The following is a 21,242-nucleotide window of genomic DNA, read 5'->3' as shown; positions in this document are numbered from 1 at the left end:
ATTCATTTGTTTTATTGTATAAAGTGGGATGGTTCGTCACTTCGGGTATGCAGGCTTGTGGAGGAGCGATCCCCCGTGCATCTGCGCGCAACAAACATACCTACTTTATAACTTTCGAGTTATAGAGTCTAATTCCGCACGTCAGTAGAACTTTTTGCTTTCAGCTCCAACCTGGCACAGGTTGCCCGGAGGGGCTGTGGAGTCTCCGTCCACAGAGACAGTCACGACCCGATGGGATGTGGTCCGGGGCAGCCGTTGTGGGTGACCGTGCAGATGTCCGGGGGTCTCCAGAGGGGCCTCCCCACCCCCGCTGCAGAGCTTTGGAGTCACTGGTCACTTATGTAACCCTCACCTTGAAACTGGTGCAGATTTCCTCCGTTTTAATCCCATACACTCAGTTTTGCAAAAGGGGTTGGCCCCTGCCAAGATTTTCTTCCCATACGTGTCGTTATTTGTGCGTGCAAGGGACGCTGTGAACACTCGCAGCACCCGTGGAGACACGGCCAACCAGTGTCACCGTTACAACTGTTGGCCGAAATTCAAATATATCTGTTCAAACACACCGCACCTCGGGACCGCACGCCATGAGCGCGCTGCTCGGGTGCGCGCCGCCTGCCAGGGGAGGTTGCTAGGCGGAAGTGCCGCGGTTGCTAGGCGGAAGTGCCCGCGGTTGCTAGGCGGAAGTGCCCGCGGTTGCTAAGGTAGCCGGCGGCCCGGAAGGGAAAAGTGGGTCCTTCCGGGTCAGGGGCGCTGCGCCGGGCCCGTGCGGAGCGGAGAGGTGGGAGCGGGGGGCAGGGTACGGGCGTCTGCGGGGTTGTGGGGTTCCCGGGGGGGCGTAACGGCCCTGCGGAGGGGCAGGGGGTGCGCGGGGGGCCGTGAAGGAGGCTGAGGGGAGCGGAGGGGAGTGTGCAGGGGACGGGGTCCGGGATGGTGGCGGGAGGAGGGGATGGGGACCCTGCGGGGAGGCGGGGCGGGGCCAGGCGGGGCGGTCTGGGGGTCCCCGGGTGTGGGGCGCCGGTGAGCGGCCGGCCCGGGACGTGCGCGGGGCGGGGGCCGCGGGGAGGTGCTGCCGTGTGCCGGGGGAGGGGGACGGAGCCCTGTGACAGTGACTCCGGCGGCCGGGCTGCACCTTCTGCCTCCCTCCCCCACGCCGGGCTGGCCCTGACCTGAATCCCGGCCAGTCCTGCTGGAGCTCCGGCGGGGCAGGGCTGCTGCACAAAGGGAAGTGTGCCTCTTCCCCAGCCCCAGACTGCTGCTGCTCCTCCTGCCCTCGTTTGGGCTGTTACTCCTGCGTGGCTGCATCAGCTCTTGTCCTGGGTCTGGAGGTGCCGGTGCAAAGGTCCGGGTATGAAGCCCCTGGCAGACTGCCCACACCTGCTCACCCGTCCCTGCGACAGCTTTCCTTTTGCAGGAGCGTGATGCTGGGGCACGTGTTGATGTTGGACCGTTCTGTCACTGACAACAACTGCTCACTAATGGGCATGTCTCGGAGCTGGTGCAGGTTATGTTGTGAGACGGAGAGGAAGGCCGCAGTTTTCCAAGACAGGTCCCTGACTGTTCCCCTGCTCAGGCTCAGCCATCTGGGCAGCTCTTTGCCAGAAGGATATGGGTCAGGAGCAGGTTAATGTGGAAACAAACTATTTTTGGCTTCAGCTGCCCTTCAACCTTATATTTTCAGCCCTGCAAACTTCCAAGTCGAAAACTGGCAGGGCAGAGCCTTTATGCTGTGAAAGTTCCCCTGAAGGTTTGTCCTTTGGGCTCCCATTCCCAAAAAAATTCCATCAGAGCGGTGGAACTGGAGTTCCCAGGCTAGGCAGCACTGCTGGGAGGCTCATCCCTTTGCCAGAGGTCCTGCAGGTTTTGGCTGAACTGTTGTGAGGAATATTACCTTTATTTTCTAAAACCACAGAACTTGTGTTCTAGAAGAACGTGCTTTGTTTCAGGTGCATAAAAGTACACGAGCATACAAATAACTAACTAGCTGCGGTTTCAGAGGGTGTCATCTCTTGTCACATGGAAAAACAAATAAAGTGGGCCCTGTACATTTGCAATGTGCTAAATCATCTTCATAACTTAAAGGTTATTTTTTCCCCTTTCTCAGGAAGAGAACATGAGTTCAGCAGGGAGGAAAAGGGGAAAGCCCAACAGAGGAGGAGGAAGGGGAGGAGGAAGAGGAAGAGGAGGCAGTGGAAGAGGAGGAAGAGGAGGAGGCAGGAGTGGCCATTCAAACAAGTCTCAACTTGGTGGAAATAGGAAATGCTCAACCAAAATTTGGGACGATGGAGATGATTTTTGTCTCTTTGAGGAACCAAGGCTGGAATCCAGGTCTTTCTGTTAATTTGCCGGGGGTGGGTGGCATAGAAATGTTTGGGATACTTTGGGGATGTTTTTTTGATGTCTTTGAATATACTTGAGTGAAGAGGTGATGAAGCTGTTTCAGTATGAAGCAGTTTTTACCTGTCCTTTTTGATTAATTTTTTTAATATTTAGCTAGGAAGGTTGGTCTTCTAGAAAAAAAACTAGAACCTCTGATTTTCTTTGGTCATAAGTAATTTCAGAACATATTTGATCAGAAAGCATTAATAAATGCGGGATATTAATTTTTGTGTATAACAAAGAAGAGGCTGGGCCATGGAAAATAAGCAATTTAGAATGAATTTAGTATCCTGAATGTATTCTGACCAATGTGGCTTAGGCATATGTGGTTGGACTGTAGTCTGAGAACAGCTTCACCCAACAAAGTGTTTATTAAATCACTTTTTTGAATATGGATTTGACATAGGATAAAATACATACATGCATGGGTGTGTGCGTGCAGATACAGACCCACACATCCTGGTCACGTAAGAATGAACCCAGCTGAGTAATCCTTAGGTGATGGACTTACCTTATTTTAGTTTTTCTGTTTTGAAATACAGGGTTGGCTCATAACACATCCCAATTCAGTCAAGAACATTTGAGCCAGGCAAATAAGTAATTGTTGTGTTATGTTTTAATTTTTAGATCAAGCGTCCCTGCCAGAAGAGGAGGGCAAACGAAACAGAGACCTGAAGCGAGAATGCCTCTGCAGACCATACACATGACATCGGAGAATCAGAGAAGAGTGAAAGAACTTCTTCAGGAGCTCCAAGGGCAGGAGCTGGCTCCTGAATCAGAGTTAGTTTAAATGGAGGCACTAATTCTAGCTCTTCTAGATGAGCACACTTTAACAGGCACACTGTTAGAAATGAAAACAGTATTCTTTTTCCCCTAACTTTTAATTTGATGTCGAATCCTTTGGTTTTGAGTCTGTTTTGTTCTTCTACAGTTTTAACTCTGGGAAAAGGGTAGCAGAATCCTCCATTTAAATGGAGGATTTAAAACTCCAGAGGCAGAGTTTGTGTCTACCAAACTATATAATTTTGTTTCATTTTAATTTGATAACTCTTTTTATCAGAGTAGCTGGTTCTGGTGAAGATGATGATGAAGCCGATTACCTTGATGATGAGCAGTGCTGGTCAACAGATCAGGAGGTTTGTGACGTAATACCAAGGTCATCTGCTGAGCACAGAACTGTGGAAAGTGAAGTGTCTTCGTTTGCGGTGCACAAGCTCTCCAGGTGATGCTTTTCAGTTAATAATTTGTACCTTGAAGAGGTAAATCAGCAGTCTCAATCCTGTAAGCCCTCAGTGCCTGGACTTCCTCTTGGCTCCAAGGAAGTTCTGTGTGAAGAACTGATGAGTTTGTATCTCCTACAAATTTAGTCCTCAACTAGACGAGTTTAAAATAACATTTTTTTGATAATAAATCACTCCAGCCTTTTTTCAGTGAAGTTTTCGGTTCTTTCTCCAAGACAATGAAACAGACACTGAGAAAGCTCAGGGAGCATTGCTGTTATATGTGTGTTTCCTCCTGGTAGTTAATGTTTCAAAACCTTTTAAGTGTTCTTCATCCATTTTGCTCAGAAGTGAGCATTTATTAACCACTTGAGTGTGTTACATATAAGACGACTCAGCTTTTTCGGAAGAGTTCGATTTATACAGCTCAGCTGGGAGATCTAATCCTGTAACTGTTACATGCTGCATTCTGGGCTGTGAGATAGTTGCCACACAAACTAATTTGTCACCTTATAAACAACAGACCAGCATTCGCAAACACCAGATTACTGTCTGCCACTGTCATTGAAAATAGCAAATATTTTGGTGTGGATTTTTTTCCCTCCAATAGTAGTAATGGTTTTTCATGCTGTACGTGCTCCCTTACTGTAAGCCTAATCAAGCAAATCTGCGGTTATTTTGCTTCATACAAGTCTGTCGTTGCTATGTTGTCTCTGTTTTGTTGCAGGTATGGTTTTGACAGCGAGCGTTGTAGGACAGTATTGAGATCTTGCAATGGTAATATTGGGGCGTCATTGGAGTATTTGCTGTTGCAGTGCTTTACCGAAAGATACGGAGAGAAGGTGCAGGTTTCTGCAACAGCTGCTGAAGCCAGTCAAGAAGAATGTTTAGAACAGAGACAAGAAGAGGCTTTTGCCCTCCGGTCAATCTATGGAGAAAAATTTGTAGAAAGAATTCAAAACCGCGTTTGGACTTTTAGTTTGGAATTGGAGTACCTAGCAAACAGACGCAGCAAATCTAAACAAAAGGGTGATTGTGACACAGCAAAGCAGACTGCAAAGGAAATATGTAAATTTTATCTCCAAGGAGGCTGCAGGTTTGGTTCAAAATGCAGATTTGGACATGAATTCCCTCCAAACCACCCCCTAAAACCAGCCAGGAGCTCTGTAGATGATGTTCATCTCAGACCTAACAGTGATGGTCCGGTGTATGAACTTGAAGTAAGATTTCCTGAAGAAAACAAGTATCCACGTCAGGCACCTCTTGTGGCCTTTTATTCCACTGACGAGAATCTACCTCTTGCTTGTCGTTTACACATTGCTGAATTCCTCTTTGGAAAGGCCTTGATGGCTGCGGAATCTGATGAACCAGTGGTGTACACCTTAGTAACTTGCTTAGAAGACGAATCCGAAATAAGCGGGTTACTTACAAGTACTCACCACAAATACAGTGTTCCTCCCATGCCCCTGCCGGCAGCAACGCCGCTGGTAAAGCTGCAGACAGAGCGTACATCTGGCTCAAATCGAATGCCTGAAGGTACACCACATTTCCCTCTGTGGTTTCTCTCTTAGACCCTTACAGTCCAAGAACAGTCAAAAAGATTTTTTTTTAAAGAAAAAAAGAGAGAAAGAAGGCAGAGAGCCCAATCCGGGCATCTGTTCCAAATCTATTTCTAGACGTTAAGACCATGTAGTGAGCCAGACCCATAATCTGTCACCAAAGTACCTGGTTCGGTTTCAGCCTTGGTTTAAAAGTACTTGGCAGTGGTTTAACACTTAATGTTATATGGTAGTTTTAATTAATTTAAGCTGGTGCTGCCATCACAGTCTTGCATTCCACAGAAGTGGTTGTGTTGTGAATCAGAGAAGGGAGCTGAGACACATGAAAAACATTCAGGAAGGCATCCCAGTTAGCGGGCTGGTTCACCCTGTGGCCACCCAAACCGCGGTGTCGCATAGCACAGCTGGTGCAGGGGTAGCAAGAAGTGGGCTGGAGGTGGAGAAATTGTGGTTGGTTTGGTGGGGTGACGGGAGGTTTGCTGGTAGTACTGAACTAAATGCATGCCAGAAGCAGTCCTGCAGACCTCCAGCTCCACCCTAACAAGGTTCTTTGTTGAGAATGCTCCTGGAACATTTGTCACTTCTGCAGTGCTGATGAGGTTGTGTTCCTTAGTGATACGAATACCTAGCTGTACGTTCTCTGTCTCAAGCCTCAGCTGTGTCAGAACCTCAGGAAAAAGAAGAGGTGGCGGAAGAGGAGGAGGAAGATGAGCCTGAACAAGTTGTTGTGGAGAATGAGAGTTACGTGAACCTCAAGAAAAAGCTTTCCAAAAAGTATGATGTGCAGGCAAAGTCTCTGTATAATGAAAATGTTAAATTGTGCACGCAGTTTCGGCTGAAAAAGGTATGACGTACAGAACAGAGTACCTGTTTTCATGCTTACTTTAGAGAAATAAATATTTAAGCCACAGGCTGCTTCTTCATTCTGTTCTGCTCCAGTGGGGTTCTCCCTGTCATGCTGTCTTGTTTTTGTGCATCAGTCTTCTAGGCACTTCCAATCCATGTTGTATGAAAGACAGAAGCTCCCTGCATGGCAAGAGAGAGAAACCATTCTTGATTTGCTTAAGAGCCACCAAGTTCTTGTTGTGAGCGGCATGACGGGGTAAGATCATGATTGCACATACAGCCTTTATGTGTCAAAAGTATGCACAGAAGAATGTGAAATACGCATCCATGTCCTGAAAAGGTTGGGGCCATGGTCCATCTGTGACCAGTGGCAGAAGTCCTATGTGAACTTTATGTGAAGGATGATACTAGTGAAACAGCAAATTTTGAATGGAATGCAGTCATCTTAATTTACGTGGATGGAAGGGGTTGGGTTTGTGGGTGTTTTTTTTTTCATTAATCCCTGATTTTTGTCATGCAGATGTGGGAAAACCACTCAGATTCCTCAGTTCATTTTGGATGCTTCATTGCAAGGAACTCCAAGCAGAGTTGCAAACATCATCTGCACTCAGCCTCGCAGGATCTCTGCCATTTCTGTGGCTGAACGTGTAGCCAAAGAAAGAACAGAAAGGATTGGACTCAGTGTTGGATATCAGATCCGTCTAGAAAGTGTGAAGGTATACGTGCTTTGCTTATTGCTTTTAATTTAGTTCTATTAAAATTCGCTTAGTGCTCTCTAGCATACTGAATTTCTGCCTTGTGTCTGCCGTATAGGGAGATAAGAAGTCTGTAGCATTGATATGTTATATTAGGAGATATATTCTGTATTTTATCTCAAGTTGCACAGTCCACTTTACGGTGGACTTTACATAATGAGAGTGTAGTACTGCGTCTTGTATTGTTGCGTTACTTTCTGTTGAGATATGGAAGGGGTCTGAGAGTGAGTAATACTGTCCTCTGGAAGGCTACTGTGTCTCCATTTCTGTTTTTCTCCCAAGGGGAGATTGAAGGGTACAGCTTCAGCCAGCCAGAAGGGGGGGTTGAATTCAAACTTCTCTTGGAAGTGAAATGTTGTCTACCTTGCAGCTGATTGCTTTTTTCCAAGAGTTACGTTAAAAAAAGAGATTTGCTAAATCTTTCTAGGGACAGAGATGAGTTGTTTATCAGAAAACAACTTCCCCTGGGAAAACAGTTAAGGTTTTTTTTGTTTACCCCTAACTATAAAGTCAGCAGTGCCCCTTGGTAAGAAGCCGGCGTTCTTAAGTTTTAATCAAGAAAATAAAAATCAGCTCATCTCCAGCAGGGATTGCTTGTTTCCCTTTCTGTCAAACCTGGCGCTCAGCTGAAACTGAATGCTTTACAGCAACACGTATTCTGTGTTGTTGCACAAAGTCAACTGAATGCTTTGTCTTACCATTCAAGTCCTCAGCTACCAGACTCTTGTACTGCACTACTGGTGTGCTGTTGAGAAGGCTGGAAGGAGATCTGACTTTGCAGGGAATCACACACGTTATTGTTGATGAAGTTCACGAAAGAACAGAAGAAAGGTAAATAATCTCTTATCCCATAAGCAAAATGAAGAAACATAGTCGGGAGGATAAAGGTGACTAAGGTGCGAGTAACTGGAGTCAGACTTGTTGATCCTGTGGCTGTAATGTGGGATTGTGGGAGCAGTCTGGGTTTAGGTTCTTGTCTTTGGGCAGTAGGAAGTTGTGTTGCAGCAGCTTGCAAAGAAAGCACGTCTCTTAAATTTCTGTGCCTCCAATCCGCCATCACATTGCGGTGCTGTTGGAAAGAAGTTTTGGATGGGCTTGAAGGGTTAAGTAACTTTTTAGCCACAGCTGTCCGGTCCTTATTCTTCCCTTGTTTCAGCTTTTACCAAATACTGTGATTCTTTACGTGCCCTTTTGGGGGAATTACTTCTCCTGCTGCAGGCTTCAGCACAGCCCCTGCAAGGGAGAAGCACTCACGTTTTCTTCCAGTCTGTAGATTTTACTAGTTCTGGACTGTCGCATCCTATCCTGCTCCAGCCTCCTGCGGTTTTACCCCACTGAACCTGCTGATGTCAGGCAAAATATAATGCCTATCAGTATCTCTGTAAACTAAGTGGCCAGGATCCTTTTCTTTGATGTTTTCCTTTTGGAACACTGCAATGCAGTGAGTTTCCAGGAGGCTTTGACTGTGACCTGTTATTCTACAGATTCTCAGATTATACTATAGCTCCATAAAAGGGCTTGTATCTCTCAAGCATCCTTCTTCCTTCTCATCTAAAATCACTTCAAGCTAGCCTTCTAGGCACGCCACAAAAGCTATAAATATGTCGGGAATACAGTGATCAGGAAAGAGCGGGTAAGTTTGAATAACTCTTCCAGTGAGAAAGAGGAGCAAAAAAGACTCATCTGTTTGTTTGAGTTAATTTGTTATCTAATTTTCTTATGTTATTATTAATTAATTCCTAAGGTAGTCAGAGCTTTTTGTTGCTCAAATGAATTTGCCGGGTAGTCCTGGCACTCTAGTAAGGGACAACCAAAAAGTAAGTAGATTGCCTTCTGTTAATTTACTGCGCTGTTAGCCTCCAGCCGTTCTGAGAAGCTTGTACTTCTGTGTTTGTATCGCTGTGCTATTGAAAACAGCAGGAAAGTGGACAGAGTGGTAAGAAAAAAAGAGACTCTGGAAGTTAACACTGAAGAAATTAAAATGTCATCTTGCTTTTTTTCTTCAGTGACTTCTTGCTGCTGGTTTTGAAGGATATAATGGTTCAGAGGCCAGATCTGCGCATTATACTAATGAGTGCCACCTTGAATGCAGAGCTTTTTTCTCAATACTTTCACTCCTGTCCAATTATTAACATACCAGGTGAAAACCATTCATTTTTGTTGTCTTGTCACATTCATTGTTTTTAGGGGTTTGTTTTCAGTATTTCTGCTTGAGAAGCGTTCAAGTGGGCTAATTTGCAAAGTGGCAAGATGAGGATTTATACAAGAACTGTGATTCCAAGAAGGAAAGACCAATGAAATTTAGGAGAGAGAAGATTTGGAAGTGGAGCTTTTTTTGTGCTGCCTCTATACCAGCAGAATTTCCTTCCCCAAAAGACAAAAATTACATTGTGTGCATGACATGGTTCCCTGAGCTAGTTTCACCACAGCTGAAGACCCTTCTCTGTCCTTGTGAAAACAAAGCAGTGAAAGGATCCAGCTGAATGTGTACATCTTTACCCAAACGTGCCTCCTAAATTACTAAATAATTACATTGAACGTGGCAGAAACCATGTAGCCCCATTAACACATTTATGGGAACACATGAGCCATTCTCTGACTGTGTGAGCACGTGTTACCAAAACATGCATGCTTGGAAAACATCCACTGTTTGACCTAGACAGAAATTGTGTTGAAGAGTGCAGTATAGAAGAGAGCCGTGAAGCCAGTGTACAACACCATAACCTGTGTGAAACGATAACCATCTCTTGCCATTTTCCTCTTCTCTGCGTGTTGTGTGGCACGTAGATTTATTCACGTGTTTCCTTTTAGGTCGAACGTTTCCTGTGGATCAGTTTTTTCTGGAAGATGTGATTGCACTGACAAGGTATGAAATTGCCAAACATTCTCAGATGTATTCAGCCTTTGAGGTTGCACTGTTGACCCTTGAGACTGAAGTAGTTCCGTGCATAGATTTAAAAATTAAATCCTTTCAAACCTCCCATATCCCCTTCAGTACTGGAGTTCTACTAAAGCACTGTCTTTAAACCATAGTGCTTATACTGCAGCGGGGTCTGGCATCTTGTGCCAAAACAAGTCTTTCTGCATCAAATACTACATAAGCACTCAAGAAGAGGTGAGCTTTGTCATGAAGAGTTTGTCAGTGCTTGTGCTTTACTTGTTTCGGTGGTGGTTAGACATTGGCAAGCAAAAGAAATTTGAAGGTAGGTATCAGCACTGAAGGCGAAAAATGCAGGCTACCAAACAGTTCCTTTTTGTAAGCCCTACCTTGCATCTCAGGTTCCAGATCCCTGTTACCATTTGTAGTTACTGGAGAGTCACAGCAGCTCAGATATTCCAGATAATAAATTGATCAGATATTGTAAATTACTTGCAGATCGTTGCTCTGAGCTGCCCACTTAGCTGTCAAGATCATGTTTGCAGCCCTAGTCTTCTGCATCACATCTTTTAAAAGACTGATATCCCAGTATAGAAGGGCACCTTGTCCTTGATACTATCTAGTTTTGCAACCTGCTTATACAAAGTTCCTCTCAGATTTATACATAAATATTTTTGATACCCTATCTCCATAGCTAATTATTAGAAAAAGACTCTTTAGGCTTCTTTCCACACCACTGAATGTTCTTCTGCTCTTAAGGTATGTTTTAGAGGACAGTAGTCCCTACAGGCGGAAGACAAACAAGCAAGAAAGCAAACAGGATGGAAGACACAAACGAACTGCATTTGAAGAAGTAGAGGAGGACTTGAGACGTGCTGGCATTCTGGAAGGCACAGACACAGTTGTCAGAGATTCAGACCCAGACCAAAAATTAACTCTGAAGCAGCTCCTTACACGATATAAAGGTGAGCTCCTTCTTAAATCTAATAAACTGGCATATAACATTTGCCAGCCAACGTGGTATGTTAGCGTATAATATTGTATATTGAATACATGTATATTATTTAGTCTTGTACTTGTGAAGATTAACCAGATTACTACTTCTAGATGAGATCAGAAACCTGCCAGCTTGGGGGTGGGGGGGAAAGAACCCATTGTTCTCTTGAACCAGAACAAATGTCTTGGCTGAAAACAGTTCTTAGCATCTGACAAAGCACCGTTTTCGGCTACCATCTTTCCATCCCTATTCAGATGCCTTGTCGATTCCCCTTTCTTCTCTGTATCTGTTCTCCTCGGAGCAGCATGTATCTGCCCACTTCAAGGAGGTCACTTCAGCCTGACAAGCCTTTCTTGAGAAATTCAGTCGCTTTGAATGGCTTAAGAGAGGCAGACTGGACTCTTCCATGAACTTTCCACTCTGTAGTCATCAAAATCCTCCTTGTGCTTAGTCCTGAAGAGTCCTGCACACCGTTATGGTGAGCTCCACAGTGATACTGAGTGAGAGCCATTTGCTTAAAAGCTTCAGGTTCCTGCTAGACAGTTACCGTCCCAGAAGAGTAACGGAGTCTGCGTGTCTTTTTGAGTTGTGCAAGAAACATTGGAAGGCAGAAGAAAGAGAGCTTGAGAAGGTAGTCCTGGAGGTACCTGTGAGTGGCCATGTGAGGGCTTTTGGCTCCTCTTATCACTAGTGTGCATGCACATCGTTCTGCTAGGAGATGAATCCTCATTAAGGCTGTGCACAGGACAGGTGTGAGCACCACTAAGGCATGGAAAGGAAGGGAAGACCTGCAACAGGAGTGTGTGGAAGCAGGAATATGACACATTGAGTCATGGAGCTGCCTCTGACTAATCTAAGCCAGATGCTGTTTAAACCGAAGTGTGGTTGGTTGTACAGCCACACTGGTTCAGTGCATCTAGCAGATGTTTTTTACAAGAGATGGACTTACTGTGTGTGTTGTTTCTTTTTTCCCCAGGGGTTGACAAGACAGTGTTGAAAACAATGTCTGTCATGGACTTGGAGAAGGTTAATCTGGAATTAATTGAAGCCTTGCTGGAGTGGATAGTTGCTGGCAGACATTCATACCCCCCAGGTAATTTCATTGTCCTTGTGGGGTGCACAAAAGTAGATTCATGGAGACTGTGCACTTATAGGCAGCCCAAAGCTAATGTTTTGCATGCAGAATTTCTGTAGTTACCGACTATTTAAAAAAAAAAAAAAAGTTCTAGCTGAGTAACAAAGCTCTTGATATATGTGGGGTGGGGAAGGTGAGAGAATTGTCTGCCTCAGAAAGACTGGTGAGACTGTTGCAGGCTGTGTGGGTTTTGCACAACGATTGCAAAACAGCTGGATTTTCAACTTGGGCCTTCTGCACATTGATAAAACATGCTGTCATTTCTGTTGAGTGATTTATTTTTTTTTTTTTGGTTTTTTTTTTACATCTGTGTATATAGGTGCTGTGTTGATATTTTTGCCTGGTCTAGCAGAAATCAAGATGCTTTATGAGCAGCTCCAGACTAATGCTCTTTTTAATAATAGACACAGCAAGAGGTAAGGCAGAAAAGCTCCGGAACTATCAGTCTTTACCTAAATAAAGAGTAGCTTCCTGCAGAAAGCCTTTATCCAGGGATAAATAAAGGTTATTAAACGTGTGAGACATCTTGTGATGTGAAAGCCTTGACTCCAGTCAGGGTAGCTCCTTTTCTGCTATCTTGCTGGTTTGCAATTCAAGTTGTTGAAATTCTCAGAAACCCTGGTAATGTGTTCTCCACTTTGTGCTTTGCATGATCTGACGGACTGTTGAGAACTTAACCTCGGCCCTTGTTCTGTTTCAGAATGTTTGCTGAGACACTTCCATTTGCAGTTGCATTTGGCCTTAGGCTGTTACATGGAGATGTAATTGGATCTCCTTGACTCAACAGTTTTTATACAGATGTCCACGGGAAGGTTAGCTGGAGTGATTTCTTCCAGCCTGGCATTATAAGTGGCAGATTGTGGACTGTTCAAGAGAGGCAGAATTTTTGCTCAGTTCTATTCTGAGACCTGTCCCTTCTGTAAACCTCTCCACCTTCCCTTAGAACGTGTATCAGGAACAGTGTGGCCAGCAGGACCAGGGCAGTGATCATCCCCCTGTAGTCAGCATTGGTGAGACTGCACCTCGAATCCTGTTCCGTTTGGGGCCTTTCGATACAAGGCAGACATTGAGATGCTGGAGATATGTGTCCAAAGAAGAGCAACAAAGCCGGTGAAGGATCTAGAGAATCAGTCTTACAAGGAGCAGCTGAGGGAGTTGGGGTGGTTTAGTCTAGAGGAAAGGAGACTGAGGGGAGACCTTACTGCTCTCTAAAGCTAGGAGGCTGTAGCGAGGTGGGTGTCAGTCTCTTCTCCCAAGTAACAAGCAATAGGACAAGAGAAAACAGCCTCAAGTTGCGCCAGGGGAGGTTTAGATTGGATATTGGAAAGAATTCCTTCACCAAAAGGGTGGTCAAGCCCTGGAAGAGGCTGCCCAGGGAAGTGGTGGAGTCACCATCCCTGGAGGTATTAAAAAGCATGTAGACGTGGCACTTGGGGACACGGTTTAGTGGCGGATTTGCAGTGTTTGGTTAACGGTTAGACTCGATCTTTAGGGTCTTTTCCAACCTAAATGATTCTATCATTCTGTGTCTTAAAGGCGATAGGGAAGAGAGTTTGCTGGGTTTATATTGCTTTGAATGGCTGTGGGCACTGTCTAGTGTGGGTGAGGCAACAGTGCGTGCGGGCAGGTTGTTCCCAAGAGGGAGAAGGCTGGAGAGGCACTGAGCATGCTGTCGTATTGTCCTTCCAGGTGTGTTGTTTATCCACTTCATTCTTCACTGTCTAGCGAAGAACAGCAGTCTGTGTTCCTCAGGCCTCCTGCAGGAGTTATCAAAATCATCATCTCTACAAATATTGCAGAAACATCTGTCACCATTGATGATGTGGTCTATGTGATTGATTCTGGAAAAATGAAAGAGAAAAGGTACTGGGATTCATTCTGCAGGGCTTTGTGATCCTGGGAACTGCTCTATACCTTGAGCTGCATACTTTAGCTTCCAAAGAGCTGGGGAAAGCTTGAAAGAACTTAATCTGCAGAAAGCTGCTGCAAGGTGGAGGAAGCCAGTCTAGACTCAGATCCAACTGCAGGGGTGGGAAGTGTCCGTACAGAAGCTGGCGGCATCTGCCTGCTTGACCTCCAGTCTGTTCACTCTGCAGTAGTGAATATAAGCCTGTTGCTTGCTCTCCTGTAGATACGACCCAAGCAAAGGAATGGAAAGTCTGGAAGACACGTTTGTGTCCAAGGCCAACGCTCTGCAAAGGAAAGGGCGAGCAGGCCGTGTAGCCTCAGGTGTCTGCTTTCATCTTTTCAGTAGCCATCACTATAACCATCAGCTTATAAAACAGCAGTTACCAGAAATACAAAGAGTGCCCTTGGAGCAGCTCTGTCTAAGGTGAGCTGTTGTTCCTTGTGTTGCCTGAAAAAGCCTGGAATGCCATTACCAAGGTGTTTAGTTTCCCCGGTGTTTTCTCACGTTATGAAACCAAGAAACATGCTCTGGAGGTCTAAGACTCTTTCTTGACTGGTTGCTTTGATCTTACTATCCCATTGCTTCTGCTTCTAGAGCCCCCCGTAATCCCACCCTCCCACCAGTTCTTCCTGTCCTTCACATTCCTTAGCAGAGCTGAGGATCTGATCCTAGGAATCCTGCCATCTGGTCCTAGTAAAAAGACTTACCTCTCAGCTCTCTCTTCACCAGAGAAGACAGTTGCGTTCCTGTACTCCAGACCCATGGCTGATGTTTGTCCCTTTATGCTATAAACTCTCCCGTGTTGTTTCAGTGCAGCGTAGCACAGTAAAGCCGCGACCTGGATCAAGCACCACCACCATGAAGAGGCCCTCTTAGCCTTGCTGCACACTGTGCACCCCTTTTACAAAAAGGAAACGAAACAACACAAACATTTTTTTACAGAAAAAAACTTAATTTTAAACCCTGAAGTGCTAAATAGGAATCTGTCCTAAATAGGACTCTGTGGGGTTACGTGAAGTGCTCAGACCCCCAGCTATTTTTTTTGCATTGCTTCCTGACTTGAAATGTGTGTTACAGGTCCTCTTCTAGGGAGCATGTTCTTAAAAGCATGGTTTCTCTTGGGTTTTTTTTGCTTTGTTTTTATAAAAACTTTTTTTTTTTTTGTCCTGTGTATGAAACTAAGCTGCTTTTTTTGTTTTTTTTTTTTTTCTTATTCCTTTTTAATGGTTTGTTGGGGTTTTTTTTCTCCTTAAGAATCAAAATTCTGGAGATGTTTTCTGCACACAGTCTTCATTCCGTCTTATCGCGACTAATTGAGCCCCCTAAAACTGAGTCTTTGCGAGCATCAAAGCTGCGACTACAAGACTTGGGAGCATTAACTCCAGATGAAAAGCTCACCCCTCTGGGATATCACTTGGCTTCTCTGCCCGTCGATGTCAGGATTGGCAAGCTAATGCTGTTTGGCACCATCTTCCGCTGCCTGGATCCTGCACTAACTATAGCAGCAAGTCTGGCCTTTAAGTCACCTTTTGTAAGTATTCTTAACTGTGTATCCTGCTTCGAAAGTGCCATGTTTCCATGCAGCAGCAAAACACTGTTATAACTTGCAGTATGACACCTGAGCATTTTAATCCTCCTTTTTAGCCTGCATTGTTTATGTTAGTTAATGCAGCGCCCATGAAAAAAGTCCAGTTACAAGCAGAAGACCAAAACCATGCGGCAGCAACAGGAATGTTATTTATGAGTGAACAGTAGAAACGGAATAGACACCAGTTTTAATTTGAACAAGTATAGCTCGTCCACTTTGTCCAAATTTGATGTAAAAATTGAAAATTAACGATAATGTAAGGAGCAGTTAGAAGTAATTACGCAACAGGGATGATGATGAAGTTGACGTGTCTGAGCTGTGAATGTAGAGTTCAGTCTGGATCTGTTTGTGTTCGCTTTGGCTTTTTGAATCAGCTGTTGTACTTACAGGTGCTCTTAGTGGTGTTCATCTGATGCTGCAGTGTACAAACTCGCACGAAAAGTCAGGCTTGAGGTTTTGATTGCTGTCGTTAGTAGTGCAAATAGTTTTCACTGAGGATAGTTGGGGAAAGAATCAGAAACGGGTTTTTTCTAGTTATTTAATTACATATTGTTTACCATACGTTTATTGGGCATATTCCGCAGCATTTTGACCTCAAGTGCGATGTTTCTATATGGTGATATAGAATAACTTGAATTCAGCTTCTTGAATGTCCTGAGTTATTGTCACCTTCTCTTTCTCTCAGACCCAAGTGGATTTTAGACTTGCTGTGCTCTTCTCTATTACAGGCGTTCTCATTTGAGCTTCAGCTCCGTTAACTTGCTAAGATCCGTCGGACCCGTTTTCCATGGATCTTGGCATTCTGCAACTGCAGAGAGGTCTGCCCAAACGGCAATATTTTCTGTGATCTGGTCATTCACAAATTTACCTTTGGCTTTTTCATGGTTGGATAGGGCAGTGGGCTTAGGTGCTCTGTGGCTGACTGGGCATTTTTTGAATACCTCATATTTTTTGTTATCCATGAAGAAAATCTGCGTTCTGACCTGTGAGCTGCTGTGCTGGAAATACCAAAGATTGTGCCGTGCAGCTCTTGCAACGGCTTGTCTTAAGTTGTGAGGGGAAGAACCTGCTTAATCTGTTACTGCCTGCCTAGGTGTCACCGTGGGATAAAAGGGAAGAAGCAAACAAAAAGAAGTTGGAGTTTGCAGTAGGAAACAGCGACTACCTGGCTCTTCTCCAGGCCTATAAGGTGAGCTGAAATTCAGTAGGTTTGTGATGTGTTTGAAGTTCAAGCTGAAATATTTCATTAAAGGTTTCCTTCCTCCCGTCCTCTCAATTAGGGATGGCGTTTAAGTATCAAGGAGGGCTCTCAGGCAAGCTACAACTACTGCAGGGAGAACTTTTTGTCAGGAAGAGTTCTTCAGGTAAGTCTGTTTCTGTGGCCTCTCACAGGGACTGGTTGAGACGCTGGCAGAGTCCTAGTGACGAAAATACTCTGTGTGGCACCTGTCACCGCCCTTTGTCTGTTTGTAGGAAATTGCCAGCCTGAAACGGCAATTCACAGAACTGCTTTCTGACATTGGGTTTGTGAAGGAGGGATTAAGAGCCAGAGACATTGAGAAGAAGTGGTCCCAAGGAGGGGATGGCGTGTTGGATGCAACAGGAGAAGAGGTAACTTTACAGCATGCCAGCGCTCCAAAACTACGCCACCGTTTTTCATTTCACGTGGGTGCCAGGTGGGCTCTAGACTGGTGGGCTTCCTGCCACGGTCCGGCTTTGTGGTCTCTCTCACACTGGCAACGGTCACCTCCTACCTGCTGTTCTGCTTCCCTGTGCACTGTGCTGGCTGCTACCAGCCTTGATTGCGTGAGACCAGGAAGAACAGGCCCAGCTGTGAAACCTCCTCCTCGGAGACAGAGAAACACTGCTAACTCGACACCCTCGAAGTCAGCAAGTGGTGGAAAGGCACCGGTCTGACTCACGACCTGGCCCGCGTGCTGGGATTAGCGCCAGCCTTATTTTGAGCAGAGAGAACATTACAGAGCAGGCAGTGAAACGCTTCGGTGTTGCGGACAACCTTCAGAAGGCAGCACCTGGGAGCTGGAGATCTCCTGGGCTGTATGACGAGGTGGTAAGGGTTTGGTGGTTGTAGAGTCTCAGTGGTGCGCTGGGCAACTCACGCTCGCCTTCCCTTGGAGACGAGCCGCTTTGTAGCCGGACATTAGGGAACCGTTGTGTTTGGCACTAACTGCACTGAGATAACTGGTGACCGGTTTGCTCCGTTGATAGCGGGGGGGAACACAGGCCAGGTCTAGCCTGAGACTTGGGACCGGTAACTAGTCCTCCCCTGTAAAGCACAGCAGTGCAGCTAGGAAAGTAAACCGGTTTCAGGAATTCAGTTATTCCAGAAGCAGGGCTTTACCTTCATCGACTTACCTGTGGAATACCTAACGCATGCATTAATTCCACAGGCAAATTCAAATGCAGAGAACATCAAGCTGATCTCGGCCATGTTGTGTGCTGCACTGTATCCTAATGTTGTCCAGGTAAAAAGAGTGCTTTTTCATTTTCTCTTCTGTCCAGCATATCCACATGGCCTGCTTTCAGCCAGGGCTGGTTGTGGCAGCTTGAGCCTGGCTGAAGTTGCCAAGGCTTGCTGCCTGAGAGCGTTAGAGCCAGGCAGCTGAGCTCCAGTTTGCATTGCTCGAGGCTGCTGCTGTTCCTACAGGCTGGTTTTGGTGATACACACAAGCCAGCAGCAAATTGTAACAAGCTACTTGAATTTACAGCTTTTTAGAAGGCTGAAGTTACAAATGAACCATCAGGGTTAGACAGCACCTCAAAGTGTAGTATCTGTCTCTAGTGACTTAGTGTGTTAATACTTGAGAATTTCTGGTTTTGATAAAATTAAGACACAAGAAGGTTTTCTGGTACAGCAGATTTTTATAACGTTTTGTCTTACCATACAGGTGAAAAAGCCAGAGGGCAAATACCAGAAGACCAGTACAGGAGCAGTCAAAATGCAACCAAAAGCAGAGGAGCTGAAGTTTGTTACCAAAAGTGATGGTTATGTTCACATTCACCCTTCATCTGTGAATTATCAGGTCGGGATTCTTTTTTTTCTGCAAAGCATACTCTTTTTCTTTTTCTTTTTTTTTTCCATAAAAGAAATCACCTTGCAGATAAGATTACAGTGAGGGCCCCGATTGATGCTTACAGAAAAGTCTTCATGTTTGAACAGTCCTGTTAGAATTGTAAATAACAGTGAGTGCGTGAGTGACGAGCGTCCTCTTGGGCACGCAGTTAAACTCCAGGCTCTGGAGTGGAATGAGCAGACGCAGTAACCCCCCCAGTTCATGTTTTCTTAAGCTGCACCTGCAAAGCTGCAGGCAGAAATGTTGCAGTTGGAGTGCTCCCCTGGCCTAGCCTCGCAATCCAATTGGCTGAGATTGCACCTTCATACGTGTAGGTGAGTTCTCCCCACTGCCCCTCCCCAGGCATTGTCTCTTCAGCTGAAACATTACTTATTGGTAAATAATTTAGGGACATACTCCGGTTTGTTTCTTTGTGGGTCCTCAAACGCTGAAGTTAATTTCCTTTCCAGCTTAATAGCCAATACTTAGATGGGAGCTCCTCTCTCTCTGCCATGATACATGGTTAGTATTTGTCTCATGGTCTGTCTCCGTATTTGATGGTTCGTTGCTTTTCCAGGATACAAATCACTTGCTTTAGAAAAGTTGGGCTTGTAATCATTAACCACATATTTGGGTTATAAAGGCTTTGAGCCTGTTCGTCGCTCTTGCTTTGAAAGAGCGTAACAAATGCTCACATGAAAATGTCTTCGGCATGAAATGGAGCATTGGGGCCTTTAGGTGACATATTGATGAATTAACTGGTTTCTCATATGCTCACTGCAAAGCGGGAAGGAGCAAGGGGTAACTGGCAAGTTACTGGCAGCTCTTACAGGACAGGGTCTGTTAGTCACGCAGGTGCATTTTAAGCACGTTTAAGCTCTCTGCAGTCATAGAAGAGGTGGGGGAGCCCATGTGGAAGAGGCAGGCAGGCCCGTGTTCTCCCCAGCAGGTAGGAAGAGTTGTGGCACTTTAATGAGGATGTTGCACACGTGTTCCAGACTAGGCACTTTGAGAGCCCCTACCTGGTGTATCATGAGAAAATCAAGACCAGCCGCGTGTTCATTCGAGACTGCAGCATGGTGTCGGTGTACCCACTGGTCCTGCTGGGAGGCGGGCAGGTTCGCGTGCAGCTGCAGAAGGGAGAATTTGTCATTTCTCTTGATGATGGATGGATACAGTTCGTTGCTGCCTCTCACCAGGTAAGGAAAAGGAGCAATAATCCTGGGAATGCTCCAGAGCTTGTGTTTAGAATGCAGGAGCTACGTTTCATGAGCCTTACACTTGCCTGTGTTTCACCGCGTGTGTTAGATTGCTGAGCTGGTGAAGGAGCTGCGCTGTGAGCTAGACCAGCTGCTGCAGGACAAAATCAAGAATCCCAGCATGGATTTATGCATGTGCCCCCGTGGATCTCAGATCATTGGTATGATTGTAAAGCTTGTGACCACACAGTAACACAAGAACAGCTTTCTATAAAGACTATTTGCTACTGCCTGAGAACACACCAAGTAACATCAGTGTCTTGATGTATTTTTTGTCCCAAAACACGATGCTGATCTCTGGAAGACCGACTTGCCAACTGTGCTACTGACAGGTTTTGGGGGGGGGGGGAGGGGTCCCCCTTTGCTTACAGAGAGCTTAGTTGTTCAACATGAGGTGGCTTCCAGTACACTCTGTGAAATGGGAAAATGGCAAATCTCCCAGGAGGACTAGAAGCCTCCAAGTAAGAAAATGCTTTTTTATGAAGCTAAACACCAGCAATGGTGTTTTTTGGTCACAAAACCACCTGCTACCTAGCTGCTTCTCTTGCAGTAGTGGTGTCTGGAAGCAGCACGTGACATCGTAAGCTGCTTCTCTATGTTTTGGCCGAGAGTACGCAGGCAGTCAGTCCTGGCTGACCCATTTCCTTACCGTCCACAAGCCAAAGCCCTGAAAAAGGTGAGCACCACTTGGTTCACGCTAAGGGGTTCTGAAATGGATTTAGTGTCCTCGGGCAAGGAGACTGTACCAGAGCAGTTGCAAGTCACACGTTGGATCAGCGCAGGCTTTTCTGGTCACACTGTAAAACTGCAGAAGAGCGTGGGCATTTCCCCCCCAGCTGCACTTTGAAACAGGAACACAGGTGAGAGGGCCTGCTGTAGAGCACTGAAAGGGGAGCCCTGGGGGGATGGCATTTGCTCGCTGTTAACCTTCTCTGGCAGGCAGGTAGTCCCCCTACAGAGCTGAAAGTCACTCCCACATTTGGGAACTTTCAGCCAGTCTCCTGCTCCGGGGAGCATTGCTGCAGCTGACCTGCTTGATGCACAGGTGATTGCAAATAACAGCAAGTGCCTTAAGTGAGGGGAACTTTGCTTTCATCTGCAATAGTAAAATGAGAGTAAGCACTGTCTCTACCACCAGCAGCCCTGCCTATAAATGCTTCAGGCTGAGGAATGATGAGCAGAGGGAGGCACGTTGTTCGGGGACTACTCTGGTTCCACATGCTTTTGAAGTGGTGCCCTCTTGAGTAGGTGACTGCTCACCCATCAGGGAGGGCTGTGTTCTGCATGGAAATCATGCTCTGACTTCTGCCAGGTCCATGGCAGCTGCCCCCAGGCTGTTCCTGGAGCGAAGGCAGGGGCAACTGATGCTGCAGCAGGTGCTAACGAGCAGCACCCACCCTGCTGGAGGTGCCAGGGTGGCAAATGGGCAAGTCTGGGAACACCACCCACCCCAAGGGACGGGACCAGCAATGTGGTCGGGCACTGACCGGTCCTGCTGCCTGAACCGCAGCGCCTGCCGTTACTGTAGTAGGGTTTCTGCACAACAGTGCTGCCCTGCCCCCCACCCCCCACCACAGCAGGACAGCTTCCCAGGAACTGTGGGTATGCTAACCCGGCCTCATGGATAGAGCTCAGGGGGTGTTTTA

At 46.0% G+C, this 21,242-nt stretch overlaps 1 protein-coding gene across 3 annotated transcripts; it reads left to right on the top strand.

Moving 5' to 3' along the window:
* Positions 1 to 1,181: 1,181 nt before the first annotated feature.
* Positions 1,182 to 20,733, top strand: DHX57 (DExH-box helicase 57). 3 transcript variants are annotated; one of them, XM_040597317.1, is made up of 25 exons: positions 1,182 to 2,325; positions 3,004 to 3,156; positions 3,437 to 3,598; positions 4,324 to 5,132; positions 5,806 to 5,999; positions 6,136 to 6,257; positions 6,522 to 6,717; positions 7,463 to 7,587; positions 8,763 to 8,896; positions 9,568 to 9,622; positions 10,394 to 10,599; positions 11,608 to 11,724; positions 12,086 to 12,182; positions 13,456 to 13,629; positions 13,898 to 14,098; positions 14,930 to 15,206; positions 16,357 to 16,452; positions 16,544 to 16,627; positions 16,737 to 16,874; positions 17,675 to 17,749; positions 18,173 to 18,307; positions 19,336 to 19,536; positions 19,646 to 19,757; positions 19,968 to 20,057; positions 20,147 to 20,733. In XM_040597317.1, the coding sequence occupies exons 1-24, from the start codon at positions 2,111 to 2,113 to the stop codon at positions 20,045 to 20,047; spliced, it is 4,158 nt and encodes a 1,385-aa protein (XP_040453251.1). In that variant the 5' UTR covers positions 1,182 to 2,110; the 3' UTR covers positions 20,048 to 20,057; positions 20,147 to 20,733. The 3 variants fall into 3 exon arrangements, with proteins under 3 accessions (XP_040453251.1, XP_040453250.1, XP_040453252.1); XM_040597316.1 differs by having other exon boundaries at positions 19,968 to 20,733; XM_040597318.1 differs by lacking the exons at positions 19,968 to 20,057; positions 20,147 to 20,733 and having other exon boundaries at positions 1,183 to 2,325; positions 19,646 to 19,899.
* The last annotated feature ends 509 nt before the right edge of the window (positions 20,734 to 21,242 follow it).

Source organism: Falco naumanni, chromosome 6 (assembly GCF_017639655.2).
Source record: "Falco naumanni isolate bFalNau1 chromosome 6, bFalNau1.pat, whole genome shotgun sequence".
Taxonomy (NCBI): Eukaryota; Metazoa; Chordata; class Aves; order Falconiformes; family Falconidae; genus Falco; species Falco naumanni.
Note: the sequence above shows the minus strand (reverse complement) of the source record. Positions and strands in the feature narration are given on the sequence as shown.

Coding starts and splice junctions, on each gene's coding strand:
- DHX57 (XM_040597317.1), top strand. CDS start 2,111: ATGAGTTCAGCAGGGAGGAAAAGGGGAAAGCCCAACAGAGGAGGAGGA. Junction 16,628..16,736: donor TGTCAGGAAGAGTTCTTCAG/GTAAGTCTGTTT, acceptor GTCTGTTTGTAG/GAAATTGCCAGCCTGAAACG. Junction 18,308..19,335: donor CTTCATCTGTGAATTATCAG/GTCGGGATTCTT, acceptor CACGTGTTCCAG/ACTAGGCACTTTGAGAGCCC.